Source organism: Triticum urartu, chromosome 2, assembly GCF_003073215.2.
Source record: "Triticum urartu cultivar G1812 chromosome 2, Tu2.1, whole genome shotgun sequence".
Taxonomy (NCBI): Eukaryota; Viridiplantae; Streptophyta; class Magnoliopsida; order Poales; family Poaceae; genus Triticum; species Triticum urartu.
In genome coordinates, this window is record NC_053023.1 from 547,696,257 (window position 1) to 547,722,678 (window position 26,422).

General features: G+C 44.2%; 2 protein-coding genes across 2 annotated transcripts; both read right to left on the reverse strand.

The window, feature by feature from the left end:
- Positions 1-10,056: 10,056 nt before the first annotated feature.
- On the reverse strand, positions 10,057-13,275 carry LOC125538677 (ran guanine nucleotide release factor-like). The gene is made up of 8 exons (XM_048701946.1): positions 12,895-13,275; positions 12,457-12,757; positions 12,334-12,369; positions 12,103-12,240; positions 11,845-11,931; positions 11,561-11,608; positions 11,404-11,480; positions 10,057-10,462 (listed from the first exon to the last, which is right to left on the reverse strand). The coding sequence occupies exons 2-8, from the start codon at positions 12,529-12,531 to the stop codon at positions 10,315-10,317; spliced, it is 609 nt and encodes a 202-aa protein (XP_048557903.1). The 5' UTR covers positions 12,532-12,757; positions 12,895-13,275; the 3' UTR covers positions 10,057-10,314.
- A 764-nt stretch (positions 13,276-14,039) lies between these two features.
- LOC125538676 (NAP1-related protein 1-like) lies at positions 14,040-18,816 on the reverse strand. The gene is made up of 10 exons (XM_048701945.1): positions 18,562-18,816; positions 16,395-16,517; positions 16,241-16,291; positions 15,924-15,995; positions 15,738-15,851; positions 15,585-15,646; positions 15,340-15,400; positions 15,120-15,176; positions 14,985-15,023; positions 14,040-14,453 (listed from the first exon to the last, which is right to left on the reverse strand). The coding sequence occupies exons 1-10, from the start codon at positions 18,682-18,684 to the stop codon at positions 14,394-14,396; spliced, it is 762 nt and encodes a 253-aa protein (XP_048557902.1). The 5' UTR covers positions 18,685-18,816; the 3' UTR covers positions 14,040-14,393.
- Between the last annotated feature and the right edge of the window lie 7,606 nt (positions 18,817-26,422).

Genomic DNA, 26,422 nt, shown 5'->3' on the forward strand with positions numbered 1-26,422 from the left:
TAAGTCAAAGGAAAATTCGCAGCGCAGGATTTGTGCATCCCTTCAACGCAAATGGTTGTTTTGGATGACTCGTGTGCAACCACGTACAAACAATTTGGTCATCTTTCATATTGGGTATGTTGCCATTTGTCAAACTAAAAAGATTGACATTTGTTGATCTAGTAACATTGCCATTTGTCAACCTTTTAACACTGTGATTTGTCAAAATATGCAGCTAAAAATCACTAGCACTATCTAATTTTTGCAATTAAAATTTAGTAATTAATCATAGATTTCATTCATAGATTAAGCAGTCGTTCTTTATACAAACAGTTCAACTCGACAGCTGAACCGATCAAACTTTTCCCCAATTGTTGCCAAGCACGTACTGAAATAGCTAGTTTAACTATATATACTAGCTAATTTTAAGTACGTTGTACAGTTCCACCACATCTATAGTCAGATGAACTGAACAAAATAACCCCTAAATACTACTACTACTATTGAGGGGCTTTGTACTACTTCCGGCAGCCTCTCCTCTGCCGAGCATGCACAGTAAGAGGCAGAGGAGGAGGAGCCTACCGACGAGCTGGACAACTGCAATACGGTGCCTGCCGCTGATGCACCTTCAGCGACGCTCGCCTCGAACGCCCTCTGCCGCTCCAGACGACCCCTCTCGAAGCGGTGGTTCTCCTCGTAGATCTCCTAATTCCTCGCCTCTGAGGTGGCGTGTGCCGCGGCCATGGTGGCGGTAAGGCTCTTTGTTTGCTCGACGAGGCGCTCCTCCTCCTCCTCCCGTAGGAACTCGGTGTAGCGCGCAAGGTCGCTGACGCATGTGCGAGTCTCCACCTCCGCCTCCCACCTTCGGGCGGCGGTGGAGGAGCGGATGATGACCCTGGCAGTCGACGATGGGTTGGCGGCCACGGCGAACGACAATGGGGTGGCGGCCACGACCACCACCTCTCGCCTTCGGGCCACGGTGGCGGAGCGGGTGATGGCCACAGTGGCCGGTAGTGGGGTGGTGGCCACGACGGCCATCTCCCTCCTTCGGCCTGCGGCGGCGGAGCGGGCGATGGCCCTGGCTTTCGACGGTGGTGTGGCGGCAACGACGGCCGGCAACAGCTGCCGACGGGCAGCGGCGGCGGAGCGTGTGGTAGGTGTTCCGCGCACACCCAACAGGGATGCCACGCGCACTACACTACGTCGGGGACTGCGCCGCTGCCGCGGTGTAGCCTCCCAGCTGGAGCTGTCCTCTGATGACGGTGGAGTGGCTGAGAGACGACGACGGACCGGTGCCATTGGCGATTGTGGGAGAAGCAGACGAGATAAGCTGCAGGGAGGGAGGGGAAAATGCGACGCGGGACTCGCCGGCCCTGAGGGTTTATATAGTAGGCTGGTAAGCATTGGGATTTTGGGGGATTTCACCGAGTCGGGCAGGAAGCTTGCATGGGAACCTACGCGGTTGCGCGGGAACGGGCTCACCACCGTTTGGCCAAAAGAACACCCCCGCGCGCTGCTCAAGCCTGCGCTTGAAGCCGTCTGCGGCAGCGGGGTGACAAGATGTGCGAGAGGAGGACGAAAGGCCACGTGCACATACAGTTAATAAAAAAAGTTTACGATTTAATTACCTACTATACCCCCGTCCTGGTTTATAAGTAGGATTTAACTAATAAAATACGAATGCATGTCGCCAAAGATTATATAGTTGGATTCGTATTTGAACATAGTTTCCAATTATATAATTTTTATAACATGCATTAATATTTTGTTGGTTAAATTTAAGGCAAATTATGGAAAAATAATATAAAGGGGACTATATACCAAGATGGAGGTAGTAGCACACGACCTCTCTCTACGCAGCAACGCAACTGTCGGACGGCTTGTAGGCGACCGTTTCCTGCGTGTTCAACTGCTCTATGCGTGTGGTTGCTTGCGGTTGAGGCGGCCGCAGCGCGCTATGCTCGCGTCCCGCTACGCGCGCTCTGCTCTCGCGTCCCTCCGGGTTCTCTGCCCTCGTCCCTCCATGCGCGCTGCCTGTGTTTGGAGCCGGCGCACGATCACGCACGTTCGTGTGCATGAGGTTGCGCCGGGCGCTGCGCGACAATGCAATTACCCGCTGCAAAAACTGTCATGCGGACGCGCCAAAAATCCAGGCCACCCGGCCCCCATTTATTCAAGTGGCCATTTACCTTTCATCTCTCGCGTCACACGACACAATAAGCACACTCACGACGACACATACATAAAAGACATCCAGCGGTTCCAATGGCGCTTCCCGTGGCTCCAATGGCACTCCTAGCGGCCGACGACGACAACAGCGGGCAGTTCACCACGCATCACATAGTGGACACCCACGTGAGGGGTAAGGCCCTCTCGGTGGTGTACACGAACGATCCGGTCTCGGTGGAGAGCTCCATCCAAGCTATGGAGCAGTTCCTTGCCGAGGAAAAGTACCAAGTGGTCAACTTCGACCTTGAGTACACCATCGGTCGTGCCGGGCACGATCAGAAGGTTGTCGTCACCCAGTTGTGCGTGCGACATGACATCCTCGTCTACCACTACCACCTGGCAACAAGGCCTTGTGAGCGTTTCTCCAGGTTTATAAAGAGCTACGACTATAGTTTCTCTATGGTGGACACCACCAACGATCTAAAAACGCTCAAGGTTTCGGGCTTGAAATGCCCGAATCTTGTCAACATCCAAGACCACTACAAGGTCTGGGGCAGCGACAACAACAAATTGAACTCCCTGGTTGACCTCGCCTCTATCATCATCAACCCCTACTACATTAAGATGAAGGATAAGAGCAAGAAGGACAAGATCGCCTGGAACAGTATCTAGCATGAGAGACTGGGTGAACAACATGTCAAGTACGTGGCCAAGGATGCGTACACAAGCTATGAGATGTACAGGCGGATCGTTGACATGAGGAAGTGTCTTCTTCCTGCCCCAGACGAGGGATCAAGCCACAGAGTAGTGGCGAGAGCGTCACAAGAAGTAGATGACTAGACGATCGTTTCTCCTACTTTAGAATGCATGCAATTGTTATTAAGGTGTGTGTGAATGATCTGTATAGTCACTTATGTAATTGGATGTTTATGTCAGTTATACATATATATACATGTTATTCTTCTGTAGACAGAGCAAATCACATGGCTTATTAGCAGCAATCGCATGTGCTATTATTGGTCTTCGCACACATTTCTGATTACGGACCTGTTTGCCGCGTATCACACACATCTTGTTCAGTTGAACCGTTTCCATTTTGATATTTTTTGTTTTTTGAACACATGTTGATTGGCTTGAATGAAGGTCTATCCCGTTACTTTATGACATGTTTCCAAAACATGGACCTCAAGGTTAATTCAACTAATAAGACGGAGTACTATATACATTCAACGCAATTAAATGTTTTCCAAAAAAGTGATATGATTAACCTCCAGGCTTTTTCGCCGCGTATCACACACATCTTATTAAGTTGAACCGTTTATGTTATTTTCCATAATCGAATAGTTCATTCGACTGAACCATATGCCGTATATCACACACACCTTAATCTGGCTGACCTCTATTGCTTTCCCTAATAACAAACAGTTCATCGAAATGAATTGTATGCCGTATATCGCACGCACATTAATATGGCTGCCCGTTTCTGTTGTTCTGTCTAATCACAAACAGTTCGTCTGGATCAACTGTATGCCCTGCGTTGCACACGCAACTAAAATCTGAACCGTGTTTGATGTATCCGTCATTGCAATTTTTGACGGTTTTTTACACCATCGTTTGCAATTATTGCATCGCACATAATTTCGTCGAAGGGTCTCTGATCATAGTGTCGCATTAGCAGCATCCTGCCGTAGTGATACCACATACCGATCCTGTGAGTGCATGTACTATCACTATATTGTATTGACAAATCTGTCTTATGTTGTATTAACAAATATGTCTTTCTTTTTCATATTGTGTAAGATTCAGATTTATGACAGGGACACAATCAAATTTATACCATCCGATGTGATAATACAAGGAAAGTAAACATAGATGCATACTTTGTTCAACGTGATGATATAAGGGAGAGTTGGCCTACGCCACCAACTAATCTGCAGCAACGTGGAAGGAGAGAGTTCAAAAGCAGCAGGAGCAGTTGTTCTACTGCTGGTCGGAGGGAGAGCTTGGCAAGGGAGATAGAGGGAGCTCTACAACCATGATCTTGGCATACAACCCGATGGTATCATGTCCACGTAAGCTTTTTCCATGTTTCAATTCTTGCACTTATTGGTCTTTTACTGTCAGAGTTGACGAAATCTTAGATGTTGCTGACAAAAGACCGAGATACAATATTTTGATTGCAGACTATATATTCTTCAGTAGTATGTAAAGCCTAAGTGAGAGACACAATGTTTTGATTGTAGTCTTGCGGACTGCATATTATTCAGCAAGTACGTTCGCAAAAAAAATTGATCTCAGCATGTTGGTGTTCATGTATATGTGTTCATGTACAAGTTGCCATATGAGAATATAATGTGTATTGGTCAAATCTCCAAACAAATAGCCCAGTCTGACCATAACTATTCCAAAAGCATTGATAGGATTTTCTAAACATCAAGATATCTGAATATTGATCTCAGCAATGTCCAAAATCCAAATGGTTATGTTTGTTCAGATTTTCCTCATTTTTATGTTCTTTGAATTAAAGTAGTGCTTGAGATTAATAATAAATTATTGCTGGTAACTTAACTAGCTCCTGAGAATAATTTGTGATATAGCTTGCTTGTATATGTGTCATTGACAATGTTTCTTGTGGAGAGTAATAAGGATTTATCTAGCTCATGTATGTCTGAGCCTGAGACGGAGAGGACGACGGCCGTGGCTCCATTGATGATAGTAGTTGCGATGTAGAGCCGTACAAATGGACAGCAGGCAAGCCAAGCACTCAGTGGGAATCGCCGTGATTCCGGAACGGGTGACTTGTCCCTGCCTCTACCGCCCATGAAGTTGACAACATCACGTGGCCGACGTGCGGCGGCTGCGGAGGGGAGGGGGGCTGGCAGGGGGAGACTTGTAGGAGAGAACCCGCACGGAGGAGGAAGGATACGCCTCACGTGGAGATGATGACGATGGTCGTGCCTCCATCGCTGGCGGCGGTCGCGACGTGCAGCTGCAGGACTAGACATCAGACAGGCCGAGTGGAAGGTTAATGTTATTTCTCTGATATCACACTGTATCTTCTTGTCTCAAGTATTGAGAAAGTAACACTGTCATGTTTTTACTTAGTTTGCCAAGGTGATGAAAATATCTGTAAGTAAGACATGACAGAGAGTCAAATTTACAAGTAGCTTTTATAGTCACAGTGATGTGAACTGGGAGCTATGTCCACATCACATAGCTAGCTTACTTTGGTTTACTTGGTCCATGTAGAGCTGGAATCTCAGAGCTACACTTTCAACCGGCTTGCTTTGAAAATCAATTAAAACTAAAAGAATAGTGGTTTCAATTGCATCAATAGTTTAATAGTGCTACAGATCTGTGGAGCGGGCAAGAATAGTTGGTCAACCTTTAGTAACTTCTATTGATGTTACTCCAGATGCAAGTTTCTTGCATGAAGCTGACTGTTGTTTCTTATTTTCTTCATAATTTATTACATGGAGCTGACTGTTGTTTCTTCTTTTTCTTTAGGAGTTAAGGATCTATTTCTGAGGGGACTCTACGTATTACCGGACATGGTTCCATCGCCAAGAACAATCATCGAGTCCGCCTAGCACATTGTGTCTGAGGGAATTATGCCGCCCTGAATGAGGTTGAAGCAGTCTTACTGGTTGTGCCACCGAGACTCAGATTTTTTCCCCTCAAAGCACAAGGGTTGCACCTGCTGTATGAAGATTTACTCAACATCCAGTTTTGTAGTATTAACACTAGATTTTTAGTTTTGATTTGATACATCTCAGTTGCATAAAGGAATGAAAATTTCTGTCATTATCGGATATGTTGTACACGACTTCCTAGCTTTAAGTAGATAGGAAATAGACCTTTATTTAATTTCACTTGTTATCTGCACATGGCAATTAATTTGGATAGGACCAGTTTCTGCATTGTGTTAACATTCTTATTAGTAGCAGTGATTTCTGTAGCCGGTCCAATGATGCCCCCACGTTAACCGACATGATCTCACGCTAAAGGGAGTGACTATACATACAACTTGCCAAATTATCTTCAGATCAACAGCCTAAATCTTGTTCATTTTTGTTTGTTGCATTGCCTAGGTTCCTATTGGAGGAGGCTACAGGCTTATTGATATTCCAATGAGCAGCTGCTTCAACAGCGGCAAAAACAAGATATTCATGATATCTCGGTTCAAATCAGCCTCTTAATTAATGTTCACATTCTCCGCACGTACCTCAGCGGGGGATCAGTTTCACTGATGGATCTGTTGAGGTAATTCTCCTCGGCTTATTGATTTAAACACAACTTATTTACGATCTTCATGTTTGTTGTCTTGGTATGTTGACTGACTAAATCACAACATTGACCGAGATTTCTTTCTGCAACAAATAGGTATTGTCCGCAATGCAAATCCCTGGGGAGGCACTAGATGGTTCACTCGAACAGCGGATGTTGTGAGAAAATTATCCGGGTGCTTGATGTCAGAAGTGTATATAGGAGCTCTGGAACCTCCTGCATGACAAGGTCACTCGATGATGTTGTGTTTACCCATGAGAATGAACCTGCTAATGCTCCCCTCACAAGTGGAAGTTTCTTGAAAGAAGGTAAAGTGGTGCAGAACTATTTCCTCTCTTCTATCTTGATGCAAATACTTCTGTGATTTTGGTGCCCCAACAATGCAAGTCTTCATTTGATTCACTAGCTATATATAGAAAGGTTGTTTTATTAGTTGTTTCAAGGAACCCTTGTTTTAAAGTAACTGCCATTTCTTTTCTTGAATACGCACGACAATGATGCAAACATCATCATCCTGAGATGTACTAACTACTATACTCATTCAAGGGAGTTCTGCTCTTTTGCTTACTTGGAACGAGGTTGGCATCGCTTGATAGAGCCACTGCTATCATCCTTTTATTTGCATGTCACTAATATATTATTTTGAACTAATGTGTTTTGCTAATGTAGATTGTATCAACTGCTATGATTGAAAATATATATTGGTAAAAGCATCCGTCTTATAAGGTACTCCCTCCGTGAAGAAATATAAGAGCATTTAGATCACTCTCTTTTATTTCTTTTTGTCGATGCACATTGATTTGTTTTTGGCAATGGCAAAATGCTCACATATGTGGTTCTAAGTACATGCCAGTGCACGGCAGTATCCAACATGCATAATATTTTGCTTAGGAAAAATGCTTATTTTAAGGTGCATGGCAGAATACAATATGCAGATTCAAAATATTTATATATATTTGCCCTTTTAGAGTACAATTTATATTTAGACTTTTGATAATAACTAAATAATCGCACAACAATGGCCTCATGGAGCACTTATTAGAATATACTGGTAGCATGAATACATGAAAATGTGATTTGTGCCAAGAGAAAAGTCATTATATTTTTGTGGCACATTTCTGTTAAAAGTTAAAGCTGTAACTCAGGTACTTTTCTTATCGGAGTCAATTGCATGAACACTAAACATGTCAAAACCGAGCAGTGTATTGACTACTCATTCTGTATTACACAAGGGAACATATACTCCCTCGGTTCCTAAAGGACTAGATACAGAGCGAAATGAGTGAATCTACACTCTGAAGTATGTCTACATTCATACGTATGTAGTCCCCATTGAAATATCTAAAAAGACTTGTACTGTATTTAGGAACAGTGCGAGTACACATCACTCTTACATGATGAGCCTGGAGACAAAACCATCCAGTCATTTGTCTTCTAGCAAGTCTAGGTTCTGTGCGGGCCAAGCGGATGCGCGCAAGTGATACACATTTGATTGACGCCGTTTGTTTACCGACTCAGATTGTCTTCGGTGATGCCCCTACGATCTTTCTTCCAGAGCTTTGCAACAAAAGAGTTTTATTTGTCATTCACGTGAGTTCTACTGATTTTTCCATATCAGAAAAGGCAGATGGTGTACATCTAAGTTAGTTTGGCAAACTTAGTTAATTTTACATTCAAAAGTTAGCTTGGCAAACTAGCTTGATAAGGTATGCCCGGCTTCGGTAAGCAAGGGATGACGGCGGCGTGCCTTCGACTCGCTCCAGTGTTTGTAGTCATCACTAGATGGTCCACAGACATGGTTGTAATTTTTATTACCTCTCTTGTTATTTGTACCGTCATGTTTGAAGATGAATAGATTGGAAGTTTCTTGAAAAAAGAAAACTATAGAAAGGTAATAGTGTAATGGATATAAATGACCATAGTGTGGGCAACATGTCATAGCTATGCCTGGATATAACAACATGGAGATTGCTAATTTAAGATCAATCTTCGGTGTAGTTTTAGGTCCGTGTGGTTGGTGATCAAGCTGGTAGATTTAGGATCTGACTTGTTGTACAGTGGTGTATATTTCTAATAAATAATACCTGACCATGCTTTTATTAAATTGAGCCCCTTAGCTGGCGAATGATCACCACGAGGTTCTGGCATTTACGACCGATTTAGCGAGCATTTTTAGTTTGAACTGCAATTGTTTGATCTCGTCTCAAGACTAAAATTGTCATAAAAAGGGTTTGCTTGCCATCCCTCTCTCAGCGCCTGGTCGCAAGTTGGCTTTTATGTATTAAATTTACAAAGCTCATTTCCCATCAAATTGTGTCAGGTATCAAATTTGTGATCCTGCTATAAGTTACATAGGTTTTACAGATATTAGGCAGACGTATTGTTCATAATGGCCTTTTTAGTTCAACAACATTCATGTGAATTGAAATTAGCTTGGGAATTATCTAGATATTTTACTACGCAACTAAATTTCGTCTTGCAATATTTTGTACTGCAATTAGATTTATAGTGTTTTATTATAGAATCACGGTCAATCCAGTTGCAGTGCTAAATGTTCATGTTGGAGCAGTCGAGAGTGCGATACGAGCCATCAGCAATAGTGATCCAAGTATCGAGAATTGTGACGGTGTGGCAACTGGGAATTGCGTCATCTGGTATTAAAGGAGAGAGCTCCAGCGAGAAATGTCCCGCTACGGCGGGAAACCAAGTGGGAAGGAGAGGGTCCAACATGAAAAGGGAAGAGTGCGTAGTGGGGGTAAGTTTTCTGTGTTGGGACAATGTATTGGAGATAACATGGCAGATAGTCCGGACAACCATATTTCTGTCCCACATACGGGCTGGTTTTAGGAAGGCCGAAATGTCCGGATGGTTGAATTTTGGGCGACGCCCGTTTGATGTCCGGACATGCCCGTACATATGGAAGAAAAATAAGGTTCACCTTGAAGACGATCTTATTAATTTGTTTAATTCATTTATATGCATTGTAGCTCATAATAACGCACGAGCATTCTACCAGTATACTATCGTTTGCCAGATTCTGATGTAGAATTCAACTCGTTCTTCGAACCTTTCCATCATTTTGACCTTTTATTGTCTATCTAAACATGCATGATCAACTCAGAAAGAAAAGTTTGAACCATAAACTGAAGTTACCATAAAAATGAAAAATTTGAACTTCTGATGGCAATTGCAAAATTTAAGGGAGCACAACCATGCAGCTCATTATCACACAAACTGACTCACAAGCAAGGAGATTGTGATCTGCGCGCCGAGCCTAGTTGGATGATGGCATGAACTACTTAGAGAGTAGACCCACAGCTTTTGTGGGTCGTATTTTCGTTGGACATCATGGTTCACATGTTTGCCATCCTTATATATCCTTGGTGCCAATCAGAGTGAGTGGTCAAGAATACATGTAACTCATGAGAGATGAATATTGCAGGCCATACAATGCACAGACCACAGAGGGTGTCTTTCCACTCTGAAGCACTCAAATGGATCAAAACATCTCGAATCTCTATACCCAAATGGTTCGTGTTTAACTTGATAGAATCAAGATATTTTGAATTCAGAGTTGAGCTCTCTGTACTTTCAATGCCCCATGATGAGACATATGCGGTCTTTATCAATGAAATAGCAAGTACTTCATTCAATTCAAGTAATTTCTAGTAGAAGCTAACATGATATATTGAACTTCGACTAGGGTTCTTTGGATGACACTACATATGCCAAGTGATAGCATTTTCAGCAACAAAAAAAAGCTACTCTAAAGGACAATTCAGATACCAGTTTCTCTCAAGGAAAGTACATTCCCCAAACACTCTTGCAGAACACTTTTCTAGAACCACTCTAGCATTGAGATGTCATACCCTCTCTACTTCAACCGCTGCCATTGAAAAGGTTCCAATCATGGACATCGAAGTTCATGACTGCGAGTCTGAAGACCTCGGACATTGGCAAGCATCCTGCCTGTTCTGCGGGCACTGCTGGTCCAGCTGCAACGGCCTGAGCACTTTCACTCAAAGGACTGAAATAAAAATGACAAAAATATATCATTCAAGGGGCAGCCCAACATTGGAGAAGTGGGCAGCACAAACATAATACTTTAGCATAAAAATCAAGGCATCAACAACCTAGCTAGTCGTTTAATTTGGATATGAAAGTTCATACTAATTTTGCTTACTTTGACTCAGATCTAATACGACTATCTCTACATTACTTGTGATGCATCATTATGCCGTGTCATCTGCATTTTCAACTGAAAAGAAATCTAATTTTGGCATTTTGTTCTCCCCGCGGTACTATTATAGCATTCAACATGACTAGCCTAGGTAGAAAACTGAAGGAACTAACTGAGGGCTTGAGCTAGAAAACTGAAGGAAGTAACTGAGGGCCTGAGCACAACAGGCCATCATCAGGAAAGTAATTATTTTCTTCATATTTAAATTTTAGTTCTGCCATTGACCATACTACTACGATATACAATCGTATTCAACGTGCCTAGCTTAGATAGAGAACTGACTGAAATATTTGAGCACAGCAGGCCTATCGTTCTGTATTTATAAAGATGACAGAGACAAAGGAGTTTGAAAAAACTTATGACTAGTAAGCATAATTGTTACTGCATAAGAAGTTATTGATCGTCATTCAAACATGTTGATATATATCAGACTTATATGCAAGGAAAGCTTGTATCAAATACTCCCTCCGTCCCACAATATAAGACGCTTTTGGAAGCTAAACTAGCTTGCAAAAGCGTCTTACATTGTGGGACAGAGGGAGTAATACATAGTTCTCCTAAGCACATCACTGGATAATAATCAAGTCATACAAAGATTAAGTGATTAACAAATGACAATGAATAGTACTAGCTATTCCATATCTAAATAAGAAACAAAAAAATATATAGGATTGCTTTTAAAATCCCGTTAATCATAGAAGTATGTCATACTGGTGTACTCAGCTTACTTTATCAACAGCGGCTCATATGCGGTGATAACTACATCAGTTGCTGCATTCTTGAGACGTATGTTTGCTAAGTACAGCTGCAAAGGTAGCCCAACGCTCAGTTGAAAAAACAAGCATTAACTGTTGAACCATAATTCCAAGGGATGGGTGTACTCACCCGAACAATGTTCTGTGCTTCTCTGCCTTGCCTCCCTTTTGAAACAGCCTACAGATGCCGAAATCAAGCATGAGATCCTTTAAGTACATTTTATTCACTGCCAGTGCGAAGTGGCCATCATATAATGAATGCCAAGGAACAGAAATATCAAATTATGAGACTGAGCTGACTTGTGCAACTAAAGGTATCATATCCAGGGAAGCACAGGTGAAAACTAATCAACTGGAGGTCGATTGAAGGCAAGGAGCAGGGTAATCTGGATATGGCACAGGACGTTTGCTAACCAGCTTGCCAATTGCAGTTCCAGCCACTGCAGGTGCTTCCCCGGAACGCAGACCAGCCAACTCAACTGTACCAGAGTGCTCGACCACCTAACCGACAAAAAAAATGAGATGAGTTACCAACATGACTAAAATCCACTTGGATCGGAAATTTAACAACCGTGAGTTCATGACCATCCAATGCACATGAAGCAGAGGAATGAAACAAAATTTATAGGGCCAAGCTATTGACAGAGTGGACCAGGATGCTGCTGACATTACCAAGTTATCCCCCGCATCTTGCTCGTTGGCGACGTCGCGCAGGAACCAGAGCGCGCTGCCGCCGTCCTCCACCTCGCCCTTGAGGTCGAGCAGCTCGAAGATGAGGCTCTCGTCACGGGCGGGGTCGACGACAACTTCCTGCGTAGGCAGCAGAACCACACACATCGATCAGCACGGGAACGCCCCAACGAGCGCGCTCCAAACAACACTAAACGGGGGCACCGGACGAACCTGGTGGTCGGGGACCTCGCGAATGTTGCTCACATCCTGACCAAACCAAACAGAAACGGCGTCAGCGCGAGCAGGAGGAGGAGGTGCAAGGGATGAGTGCGAGGGAAAAGGGCGTTGCAGTACCTGGAACCGGGCGGGGAAGGCGGTGGAGATGGCGCCGCCGAAGAGGGGGCGCCTGGTGCTGCTCTCGCCGGCCATCTTCTGAGCCTCGGGGGTCCTGCGGCTAGACGGCCAAACAAGCTTCTGGAGCCTGGGAGAAGACGGGGGTGGGGGAGAGAGCCGGAGAGGGTCGGCGGGTTCGCGATTCGAGCGAGTTTTATAGGCGGCCGGGGGGGGGGAGGGGAGCGAACTCGCCGCGCGTCGATGCTACGCCACCGCGGCTGCGTGGATGCTACGCCGTGCCAGCGGTTGCTCCGCTTCCTTCCTGCAGCCAGGCAGCCAGAGCATGGTTTTTTTTTAAAAACAAATTCGGTTTCCGCAACCAAAATTGCTTAAATCAACGGAACGCCTCTATTAACCGGTAACGGGGTCAAACCGGAAAAAAAAAAAGAGGCTCGATACCTGGAGCGCTGAGGCGTGGACGTGGGGAGACGGAGCCGAGTGGCGGCGGAGGCGGGATGGTGCGCCGCACGCGGAGACGTCGGAGGCAGGCGTCACGGTGCACGGCCCTGCCCCAGCGGGGAGGACCCTACGCCAGCTTGGTGGAGAATCAGGCGGGTCTGGATCCGTTCGGTGGGGATTAGGGCTAGAAAAGGAGTAGGGCAGAGGAGACCTAGGGTCGGGAAGGTGATGAAATGGAGAGGAGGAATCACCGGCGGTGAGAATGCCTATCAGCGGCGAGTAGGCCTCGAGATCAGTCTCAGCGCCATCCCGTGGAAGCGGCCGTACGGGGCTGAGATTTGGGGGCCAATCGGCAATACTGATCCCGGTGCTAGCGGCCGAACAAGAAAACGTCTGGATTTTGACTCCAATTCCATGATTCCGATGCCAAATGATGGTTACCAAACCAGGTGGAACTAGTAAAATTCGGTTGCGTGATCTATAACCGAATTTGTAACCAGATGCAGAACTAAGAAACCGCTGGCTTTGTTAATTGTCAGACGCCTGGAATGTTTTGAGGCGTCAGTCAATTCCGCGCAGCGCATGGCCAAAGACGGGAACACCATGAGGAGCAGCAGCGATGAGCGTTGGCTGGACTAGGACCTCTCGGGTGGAGGCGAGGAAGAAACTTAGGCCCCGTTCGGTGTCCATCCGCTTCACTGCTCCGCTCCAGGAGCGGACGGAGCTGCAGTGAAAAGTCTTGGAGCAGGCAAAACCATGCTCCGTAGATCCATGGATTTCAAGGAGCCGGCGCATTGCCGAACGGGGCCTTAATTGAGATAGCAGCGTGGTGGCAATAGGAGGTTGAAGACAAACGTGTCGACATATTTTGGGCCGTTGGATGAAGATCTAGTCCAGGGTAAAAGTGACTGGTGAAATAAATAAATAAAATAGGTGCCTGATCTATAGGCGTTCCCATCTCTTGCAAGACAGACGGGCTGTAAAATACCCTCACTCCCTGGAATAAATATACTCCATCCTTCTGCAAATGTAACACGCTCTAGCTTTCATCAACACCTCAAAGGAAAAAAGCTTTGATCAACAAACAGTTTAAAAATATGTGAATGATGGGATACAAAAATGATACTGTCGAGGAGTAACTGAAATACGGCATGAATTTTGTGCTACCATATAAGTTAAATATTGTTGACTAACAGTCATTAAAGCAACTGTATCTCAGGAAACACAGACACCTTGCATATCCGGAACTACTACATCCCACAATAACAATATACTTGAAATGCCACATATTGGAATCTGCGGGACTCCAAATGTATGAGCAGATCAAAACAAGTTCCCGCAGATCAACCTTACAATCCTACAGATCCAGCTAAGTCAAGCAACAAAACACCACAAAAGGGGACACCACCTTGCTTTTCAGTCCCCAGGAGACCCGGGATCTCCACTCTACACGCACAGGAGTTGTCGAAGCCAACTGAAATTCAGCATGAAAGAGGGCTTCACTCCTCATCATCTTCCTCCTCTTCTTCATCTTCATCATCGTCGTCTTCATCAAATCCCTACAGAAGTTGCAAAAGAATGATAAATACATGTACCAAGGAGATAAAGTGCAACGAAACTCGGCAATCAGCATCAGGCTTCATATTAAATTTATGTGCGTAGAACAAAAATAAGGCCCCAAGTGAACATCACAACTCAAACTCATTTCCGTCAGGCCTCATGAGAGCATAAAAACCTGACACAATGCCAGCTAGCAAATTTAAGGAAGTTGGGCAAAATGTTAGATGTGTAGTGCATTGCGTGCTAATGTCAACCTAAATTCCTTTTGCTGTTGGGATTAGAGCACCTGTGATGAACAGATGATGCACAGTGTCGTGGTATGAACAGGAAATACGTATTGAGAAGTCAAAAAAGCCATCAGGATAACTGAGGTGGTTATGCATTATTGCATGAGTATCAGGATATTGTACACCATTGCAAATGAACTACAAGAAGGTTATGCATTATTGCACAAGTGCACACACCCAACGAGTATCATATATACGGAAGTAATGGAAGTATGTAACTGCTGATAAAGAAAACAGGATTACCTCTTCATCCTCGTCATCTTCAAATTCATCTTCAGCCTCCTGCAATCAAAGATTCAAGGGACATGACACAAAGATCCACAATGAAAAAAAGGACCCAACAAAATAAACCACTTATATCACACTAGAAGCACTAACATTGTTAAAATACTTCAAAGGATTAGGCCACAATTCTTCCTTGATAACATCTGCCACCTGCAAGATTGGAATTTCTCAGAGAATAAATCAAGAGGAAGAATTAGAGTTCCAAATTTATGTCATTCTGTCTGCCAGACTTCAGAGCGACAAAACTTCCGATCAATTGAAACAATCCTGATTTAGCAGGATCTAAAAGCATAGGAGACACGTAATCCTATACCTCATCCATCACTCCATCAGAAAAACTTTTGTTCTTTGCATCATTGAACCAAGTGAAGAAACTGCAAAACAAAAAAAGGAAAAGAAAACAGAACATGAATCCCCTTCACAAATTTCATACTTGCATATTATAACTCAAATGGAATGATGACGTCTCTCTATGTTAGAAAGAATCATATAGTACAGATAAGGCATGAAGAAAAAATTAATAATTTGTAGCACAGAAGAAGATAAAAAAACACCAACCTCTCATCAATCAATAGTCGTTTCTCCCCATTCTCCGTGTATGCCTTTCCATTTGCAATATCCTTAATGTATTATTGGAAAACTTGTTAGATCTAATTTTACATACAGAAGCATTTTTGCTGAAGCGCTTATACGATTAACGAGGCACAGTACCATTCCATCCTTCCAATTGATGGTGGTGGCCTTCACAGTTATTTTCCCATCATCACTGAATGAACATGTTTTTGTAAGCTTTGTATCTTCAAAATATGGATTAGAAGAGAATGCCTGCCAGTTCAAGTTCAAAACATGTAAGCAAAGGGAAGGAAACCATAGCTTGTAGATGCAAAAGAAGCTTACAAGAGTAATGGAGTAGCCTGATTTAATATCTTGAAACTCATCCACATCGATAGACACCAAGTGTTTGAATATCTACAATGGAACAAAAGTGATCAAATAGTATGAGTATGGTTCCACATAATTACTCAGCAAATCTGATATAGTAATTTAGTACTCCCTCCGTCCCATAATATAAGAACGTTTTTGACACTAGACTAGTGTCAAAAACGTTCTTATATTATGGGACGGAGGGAGTATTTTATTACTTGTTGCCACATTTGATACAAATGCTAAAAGTTAAAGAGTGTAGATGCTAAACTTCCCACAAAACAATGTACCTTTTGATCATCTTCAGTCAGAAGTTCACCAAGCATAGGATGGCTTAGAAACTGCAGCGGAAATGCATGAATTAGTAAGGATGAGACTATACCAATCAGCAGTTTCAGGAAATAAACAGACGACATATAAATCAGCATAGAACATGTAACAAACCGCAGTCAACCAGAAGTCCGGAATTTCCTTGATAATTTCATTCCGTCGAGTATAAACTGGCCTGCGAACTTCATTGTACTTCTGTTCCACCTCCAAGACTTTATCACTGGCTTCCTCATTAACCTGCAGTAAATGAATCTATATAAGCTAACCAATCTTTGTAAGGTGGTAAGGCGAGGCGCTGTACCCCCGCCTCACCTTTTCAAGCACTTAAAGCGTAAGGCGACGCGACGCCTTAGACACATAAATATATAATATATGGCACTCTAAATCTGGTCAGAACCCATACTTCCAAGCTGGATCATTGCATGTAGATCTTCTCATAGGATCATTGGAGATCATAAGCATTACCAGCCACAGGATCCATCAGAGCAGGGAGAGCTGGCTACTGCGGCAGCACTGAGAGAAGGCCCAATCATCCATCAAAGAAAAAGAGAGAAGAGCCACATCACTAGAGCAACCAGATAAAGCATGTGGAAGGAGAGAAGCGGTGGTGGGGCTGCTGCCTTGTGGGTGGAGAAGCAGATTTGGGAGGAAACAGATGCGGAGGGGAAGGAGCAGCCAAGCACATCTAGCTACACTGCTGGGAGAAACAGAGCACTGGGAGGGGATGAAAGAAAGAGCAGAGGAGGGCAGGGGAGGGGAGAAGTGAGACAAGTACAGGAGCCACACATTGCTGTTGCGCCCGAGGACTGGAGGAGCTGAGCCAGAGAGGAGGAAGGGCACAGATCGAAGCCGTGGAGGAAGGAGACGCCGCCAAAGGTCGAGAGAGGAGAAGAGGAATCCCTCTCGCTTGGATTGGAGGTTCAATACTCTCTCCCTCCCTCCTCCTCATACCTATTCACATGTGAGCCAGTCTTTCCCGTGAAAATTTCTGCGCGGGCTACTCTTTCCCGCCTGGGAGCAGCCCATGGGGTGCGCCTAGGTGGCCGATTCAGACGCCCTACTGTCCAAGGCGGACACCTTATGAAGCTGTCAAAGGCGAGCTCGACGCCCTGCCATCAGAGGGCGCCCTGACGCCTTATGGGCACCATAAAAACAATGAAGCTAACTGCCTAGTAATTTAACCGCATTCAAATATTCCAGCCAGATATAGCCTGTCCATTCACAATATGTTCTTGTCACTGTAGATATTCAGGCAATAATTCTGTTTCAGAGAGACAAGAGTACTAAGCAATTAAAAGACCGTTTAATTAGCAGATAAGGTGCCTTACTCTAATAAGGAATCAAATAAATCCTTTGGTGTTTCATCATTATCTCATACATAGAATGCATAACTGTGCTCTTTACACCGAGTCCAGTTACAGAACTAAGTTTCATTGACACAAAATTTAACATAATGGAAAGAGTATGGAGCCCATAGAAACAGGAGCTAAAGCTGGTTTGGTAATATAACAGAGTGAAGACGCGCCATATTTGGTGGTAATGGAGATTGACATGTCATGCATGTTGTGAAGAAAGGCAAGATGCAGAGCAAGGCATGCGATCATTTTGTAATCCTAAAGGAAATTAACTTATTTTTGTCTGAAGAGTATAGGGGTTCTATATGTACATGGGGGTATTTAGCTGGCATTCTTGTGTTTACTTTCCACAACAACTTCAATCAAGTGAGGTATTCAAAACTTACTGTATTTTCAGACCACCAACTGTCAAAATGAATCTAAAATAGATCATTCCAGTTGTCACACACCCTGCTCTGGGAGTGCTCACAAACATTTAAGTGCACCCAAAGCTACTGTAAACGTCTACAATCCAGTGTGCATAAGCTCACGAACAAGTGATTTGAAGTATCGACAGAGAACACGGACACAGGCCACAATTCTGCAGCAGCACAAGCAGAGGTCTCCAAATATATCTACCACCACCTAAAAGTCTAAGAAGGTTCTACTAGCTCGACCCCTGGGCCTGGAGGGGAAGCACAGAATTCCAACCCAATCACCCAATACTCCTATCGAGGGCACACCCAGATCAGTCGGTCACCAAACGCTGCCTCGCGGCGAGACCAGCCCCCTCGCACATAAACAAATCGGGAGTTGAAATTCCCCTAAATTCCGCGCAGCCTTCGTCCAGACTGCTCCGAAAATGAAAAGAACGGCGCCAAAATCAAAGGCCGAGCAACCGGAGCGCGCCGCGACAGGTGTCAGCAGGCGAGAACGAAGCGACTCACCCTCTCGATCTCGTCCTGGATCTCCTGGAGCTTCTCGATGGAGAGCAGTAGGGCGTCGTCGATGCTGTTGCCCTCCTCCGCCTCGATCCTCGGCCTCTTCCCCTTCTGCTCCGCCGTCGCCATCTCGATAAAACCCTCCGCGAGCTCTAGGGTTTTAGCCTTGGGTTTCCGGGGAAGGCTTGACTTGACTGGCTGCGCAACCACTGCTGTGGGGAGCGAGGAGAGTTCTAATTGGGCCTCATCTTATGGGGGCCGCGTGTTCGCGGTGCATTTTTTTACGCGAGCTGTCGGCTTTATTGTTCTAAGAAAAAAACGTTCAGTGGTATTTTGCCCTAAAAAAGGGCAGCTGGTGCCTCAAACAAAATGAAAGATTGGAGAATACAAACGTTTAAAATTCATGTTATGAAAAAAGAGTAAAATTCATTTTACACCTGAGCTTTGGACTACAGGATTGAAGTTCTCAAAAAATCTATAGAATGCATTTAGATACTTTTTTTTTCTTTTGGCGTTGAAAAGTAAAATACTCTTATCTTCGCATTATCCGCACCGTTGCCGTGAGATGCAAGTTCACAACCCTAGTCTCTCGGCCGAAGTTGTCATTTTTTATGTCCCCCCCCCTCCCACCCTCTTATTTTCATCTTTGGTGTCGGGGGCGAAGAGTTTGTGGATATGCAGGTTTAGAGATTTTCTAACATATTTGATTTACGTAGTGAAGGCAGGTTCACAAAAATCACGGCTCTATAGCCTCATGCTGCCAATGCTATGGCTAACATTGGCGACAACCAATATTGTGGTGTTTGGGTCCCAAAGATCGATTTCCCTCCATCTTGAGACGTGGGATTGTAGATTTCAGCTTCTAACATATTGGTTAACTTTCACTACTATATTTGCAGATGGTGCGGTATTTTATGGTTAACATTGTCGATAATGAAGACTTTCGGCTGTTTAGGACCCATAGATTGATTGCCACTAATATTGTTGTGTCATCCAACACTTTTGGCATGTCTTGACATCGTGGCCAAAAATGATGTCAAGTGTACTTTGGTCATTGGCTCTTGTGCACCTCGGTTTTTTTTTACAAACACGACAATGAATCATCAGTTGACAACTCCATTTACAAGAGGCATGTACCTAGCCACAACACTTATTATCGCTTATCTGTTGAGGTGGACAACTTGTGCGTCTTTTCAAAAGACTATTAGTCCAGTTTATGCCAGTTTGATCTTCTACCGTTTCGTCACTAGTCATGGTTCAATGCCAATATGCAAGATGTAAAGCTAGAGATGATGACATTGAAGAGTCTTGATGTGACTTTTAGTTTTATCATGAATCTTTGTGGCCCATTTTTGTTTTATCGTGTTAGTACCCCATCAATCCATTCAAAGGCATCACCTGCAAAGTCCTACATGTTTTTAGACAATGTAGAAATATACGGTACAATACACGATATCCATTGTATGTAAAAGCCATCATGGTGGTGTATATTACTACTTGGGCATTATCGAGACATTGTCCGCAATGACAGAAATTGAAAAAATTGGAGGGTCACCATCCCACACACAAATGAGATGACCCTCACCATGCTTACCTAAAAAACAGGGTGCTCTATTGGCCTCTAGGACAGTGATTAAAACTAACACGTGAAAAAAAATCAGTAAAGGAATTAGCATTCTTCATATAGTTGTCCATGGACCAAAAGAGCTCAACTCATAAAAGCATATCCAACAGATGACCAGAAATTTGGTCCCATGAAGATGGTTGTAGGTGAGGAGAGATAAGTTCTTTTGGCACAAGAAAAGTTCTTGCTTCTTCAGATGACCTGAAATTGGTGCCCTAGAAATATGCCCTTCTTCTCTACTCCGCAATTGCATACTATTGAAGTAAATCACAAGATGCCATTTAAAACTTTGCAAGATAACAACACAAATAACCAAGCACATATCAAATTCAAGTTCAAATACACATAATTCAAGCATCTTGCATCACAAACATAAAAAAAAGGTGCATAGAACATGAATGCATAGGGCTATCAAATATCATTGCCACAATTAACATCACTAGTGCTTGCATTCTCTCCATTGGCACCATTGCGACTCATGCATCCTATGTCACCCATGTATCCTCCCATGGCACCCATGCCTCCACCCATGAATCATCCAAATCCTCCAAACCCTCCCATGGAGCCTCCCTTAGACCTCATCACTAACACTTGATCGCGGCAAAGCTCCAAGTATGGTCCCGCCTTCTCATTAAGAGAAATGGTGTCCATGAACATGATTCTTTGCTCATTTTTAATGCTTTTAATTATTTATTCAATGGACACCTTCCTAACCTGTTGTAGGGTAGAACGCTAGATGCCCGATCTTTCACGGAATGGAGGGGATCCTACGAAGAACACGAGGGAAAACACGAGAGGAATCACTCAAACCAACAAGATTCGATTACACATGTGCTAGATCCTCGAAACACAAAGAGATACACGATCCACGATCAACAAAGACGATATAAGGTAAAGTTCTTCTCCGTGAGGAGGTCTTGAGGGTCTTCCCGTTAGGGGTCTTGAATCCGCTTGGGGATCTTCTCCATAGAGGTCATGAACTCCAATGGAGAAGTAACCAAGTGGATGAGCAAAGATCTATCTCTCAAATGAGCTAATCCTTTGCTAACCCTAGAAAGAGGGAGGAGTAGTATATATAGTCTAAGTGGACGAAGGGGTACATGGGCCTCGGCCCAACACGCGTTCAACACACATGCGTCGGACGTCCGATAGTCACCGGTCGTCCGAAGGCTCGTGAGGGTCCGGACGTCTGGTACCTGTCAAAAGTTCGACGTTTCGGCTCTGGTTAGGTTGTGCCGTCGTCTGGTCGGGGTCGACGTCCGAGACGTCGGTCGTTCGGAGGCTTCCATACTTTCGATGTTTTGGCTCGGTGATGGTGGTGTCGGTCGTCCGGGAGCTGGGAGGTGTCGGATGTCCGATCGGCGTCGGTCGTCCGGTCACTGGAGCGTGCGCAGGCTGGGACTTAGCAGGTTGGCTGATGCTCCAGGCGTCGGACGTCCAACAAGTCTCGGTCGTCCGGTGGTTGGAGATTTCCCCGTAGCTCTTCTTCTTGTTCCTTGTACTTGGTGTCCTCGCCGTCTTGTCCATTGGGTGTAGCTGATCCGTGGCCTTCCTCCAAATACCTGATCACACATAGGGTCTTCGCTTGAGGCAGTAACCATGTCTCATATGTAGAAAGTGGTAGTTCAGATAAGAGCGAGTTCACCTTATCTTTGATAGCCTTTGCTCGAGCTCATGTCATTGGTCTAAGTGGTGTCGTGGGATATGTAGGTAGGTCCATGGGGATTACCTTGGGATGCTCCGCATCATCTCCCCCCCTAGGAAAGATCCGACCTCGGATCGAAAGCTTCATCACCATGGTAGGGACAGACATCTTTGACATTAAAGACGTCGCTCATGTTGTACTTGTCGCGCGGGAGGTCAATCTTGTAAGCGTTGTTGTTGTAGCATGCTAGCACCTTGAAGGGTCCATCGGATCGAGGTATAAGCTTGGATTAGTTTGTTGGGGAAGCGGTCCTTGCGAAGGTGTAGCCACACAAGATTTCCAATCTTGAATATCATGGGTTGCTTGTTGATGTTGAGCTTGGTCGCAAGTCGTTGTACTTGGCGCTCGATGGTGTGCCTTGCATCTTCATGCATCTTCTTGAGATAGTTCACTCATGCACTTGCGTCCATATTGATGTGCTCTTGTAGTGGTAGAGGGAGAATGTCTAATGGGGACAACGGGTTGAAGCCGTAGACGACCTCGAAGGGAGACTTGCCGGTAGTCGAATGTCTTGCGCGGTTGTAGGCGTACTCGGCGATGGGTAGACACTCCTCCCACTCCTTGATGTTCCTCTTGATCAACACGCATAGTAGAGTGGAGAGCATTCGGTTCGTCACCTCCGTTTGGCCATCGGTTTGAGGATGGTATGCCGAAGAGAACAAAAGCTTGATTCCGAGCTTGGCGCATAATGTCTTCCAAAAGTAGCTCAAGAACTTGATGTCGCAGTCCGAGACAATAGTCTTTGGTACTCCGTGTAGGCGTAAGATTTCCCTACAAAAAAGATTTGCAACATGTGAAGCATCGTCTATCTTGTTGCATGGAATGAAATGAGCCATTTTAGAGAATCGGTCCACAACAACAAACACGGAATATTTGCCGTTACGAGTTCTAGGCAAACCAAGCACAAAGTCCATACTAATATCTTCCCATGGGTGATATGGAATAGGAAGTGGCATATAAAGGCCATGAGATTGAGCTTTAGACTTAGCTTATTGACATGTAGAGCATCGTTTGGTGAAGCGTGAGACGTTGCGGAACATCTTGGGCCAAAAGTAGTTCTTCGATAGCGTAGCAAATGTTTTGTCACGTCCAAAGTGTCCCATTAGTCCTCCTCCATGGGATTCTTACAAAAGTAACAAACGAAGAGAAGACTCGGGAATACATAGTTTGTTAGCTCTCATAAGATAACCATCTTTGATGAAATAGCGTTCCCAAGATGTATGCGTAAAACATTTGGCATAAGGAATAGCAAAAGTAGGATCATGCACATACAAGTCTTTTATGTGCTCAAAACCAATGACATTCAATTCAAGTTGGGTAACAAGCATGCATGTACGGGAAAGCGCATCCACCACAACATTTTCCTTACCTTTGGTGTACTTGATGACATAAGGGAAAGACTTAATGAATTCACTCCACTTAGCATGACGCTTGTTCAACTTAGTTTGACCCTTAATATACTTAAGTGTTTCATGATCCGTGTGAAGAATGAACTCATGAAGACGGAGATAATGCCCTCAAACATGCAAGACTCTCACTAAAGCACATAGCTCTTTGTCATAGATGGGGTAGTTAAGTTGCGCTCCGGAAAGTTTCTCACTAAAGTAAGCTATGGGGCGCTTCTCTTGCATTAACACACCTCCTATGCCATAACCGCTAGCATCGCAATGAATCTCAAATGGTTTATCAAAGTTGGTTAATGCGAGCAAAGGAGCATGTGTAAGCAAATTCTTAAGCTCATTGAATGCGGTATCTTAAGATGGTCCCCAAACAAATGGTGCATTCTTCTTACTCAAAGCATGTAAAGGAGAAGCAATGGTGTTAAAGTCTTAAAGAATCTACGATAGAAACTGGCTAGGCCAAGGAAACTTCGCACCTGTTGCAAATTGGTTGGTTGAGGCCAAGTTTTAATAGCATTGATCTTGGATTCATCTACATGAACACCCTTAGAAGAGACAACCAAACCCCAAAAAAAAAGCTTATCAACACCAAAAAGTAATTTGTCCATATTATCATTAAGGCGCTCTTTCCTAAGGGTTTGCAACATGATTCTAAGATGGGAGACATGTGTTGGGAATCGTTGCATGGAAAAAAAATACTACACACACGCAATGATCTATCCATGGAGATGCATAGCAACGAGTGGGAGAGTGTGTCCACGTACCCTTGTAGACTGTAAGTGGAAGCGTTTCACAACGTGGTTGATGTAGTCAAACTTTCTTCGCGATCCAATCAATCTAATACCGAACGTACGACACCTCCGCGTTCTGCACACGTTTAGCTCGGTGACGTCCCTCGCCTTCTTGATCCAGCAAGACGTCGAGGTAGTAGATGAGTTCCTCAGCACAACGGTGATCGTGAAGTGATCTCTGCAGGGCTTCGCCTAAGCACTACGAAAATATGACCGGGGGTGTAAACGGTGGAGGGATCAGGCGCCACAAATAGCTAACAATTGATTTGATGTGCGCTAGGCGCCCCCTTCAGGCGCCCCCTTCCCACATATATATAGGTGGGAGGGAGGGAGGAGCAGCCATAGGAGGTGCCCAGGTAGGAGGAATCCTACTTGGAGTCCCTCCCAAGGCATGCCCTCCCCCTGCCATATATAACCGGGGGGAAGGAAAGAGGGGGGGAAGAGGGAAGGAAGTGGGAATCCTAATCCACACTTTCCTTTCACTTACCCCCTTTCCTTCTCCTCCTAGGCCGGGCCATATGGGGGGCACACCAGCCCCTTGTGGCTGGTGTGTTTCCCCTCTTGGCCCATAAGGCCCATATCTTTTGCTGGGGGTGCCCGAAACCCCTTTCGGTGACCCGATAAGTACCCGGTACCCCCCCCCCCAAAAAACACTTTCGGTGTCCGAATACCATCGTCATATATATCAATCTTTAACTCTCGACCATTTAGAGACTCCTCGTCATGTCCATGATCTCATCTGGGACTCCAAACAACATTCGGTCACCAAATCACATAACTCATATAATACTATATTGTCATCAAACGTTAAGCGTGCGGACCCTATGGGTTCGAGAACTATATAGACATGACCGGGACACCTCTCTGGTCAATAACCAATAGTGGAACCTGGATGCCCATATTGGCTCCTACATATTCTACGAAGATCTTTATCGGTCGAACCGTTATGACAACATACGTAATTCCCTTTGTCCATCGGTATGTTACTTGCCCGAGATTCGATCGTCGATATCTTCATGCCTAGTTGAATCTCGTTACTGGCAAGTCTCTTTACTCGTTCCATAATACATCACCTTATGACTAACTCCTTTAGTCGTTTGCTTGCAAGCTTATGATGTGTATTACCAAGAGGGCCCAGAGATACCTCTCCGATACTTGGAGTGACAAATCCTAATCTCGATCTATGCCAACTCAACAAACACCTTCAAAAATACCTGTAGAGCATCTTTATGATCACCCTATTATGCCATGACATTTGATAGCACACACAGTATTCCTCCGATATACGGGAGTTGCGTAATCTCGTAGTCGAAGGAATATGTATTTGACATTAAGAAAGTAATAACAATAAAACTGAACGATCATTATGCTAAGCTAGCGGATGGGTCTTCTCCATCACATGATATTTGTTGATGTATTCACACATGTATTTAAGTTTTCGATCAATACAATTCTATCATGAATAATAAACCTTTATCATGAAAAAGGAAATATAAAATAACAACTTCATTATTGCCTCTAGGGCATATTTCCTTCAGTCCCCCACTTGCACTAGAGTCAATAATCTAGTTCACATCACCATGTGATTTAACACCCATAGTTCACATCGCCATGTGACCAAAACCCAAAGAGTTTACTAGAGTCTATAATCTAGTTCACATCACCATGTTGTTAACACCCAAAGAGTACTAAGGTGTGATCATGTTTTGCTTGTGAGAGAGGTTTAGTCAACGGGTCTGTCACATTCAGATCCGTATGTATTTTGCAAATTTCTATGTCTACAATGCTCTGAATGGAGCTACTCTAGCTAATTGCTCCCACTTTCAATATGTATCCAGATCGAGACTCGGAGTCATCCGGATCAGTGTCAAAGCTTGCATCGACGTAACTCTTTACGATGAACTCTTTATCACCTCCATAATCGAGAAACATTTCCTTAGTCCTCTTTAGGTACCTAAGGATAATTTTGACCGCTGTCCAGTGATCTACTCCTAGATCACTATTGTACCCCTTGCCAAACTCATGGCAAGGCACACAACAGGTCTGGTACAAAACATGCCATACTTTATAGAACCTATGATTGAGGCATAGGGAATGACTTTCATTCTCTCTATATATTCTATCATGGTCAGGTTTTGAGTCTTACTCAACTTCACACCTTGTAACACAGGCAAGAACCCTTTCTTTGACTGATCCATTCTGAACTTCTTCAAAACTTTATCAAGGTATGTGCTTTGTGGAAGTCCTATCAAGCGTCTTGATCTATCTCTATAGATCTTGATGCCCAATATATAAGCATCTTGACCGAGGTCTTTCATTGAAAAATTCTTATTCAAGTATCATTTTA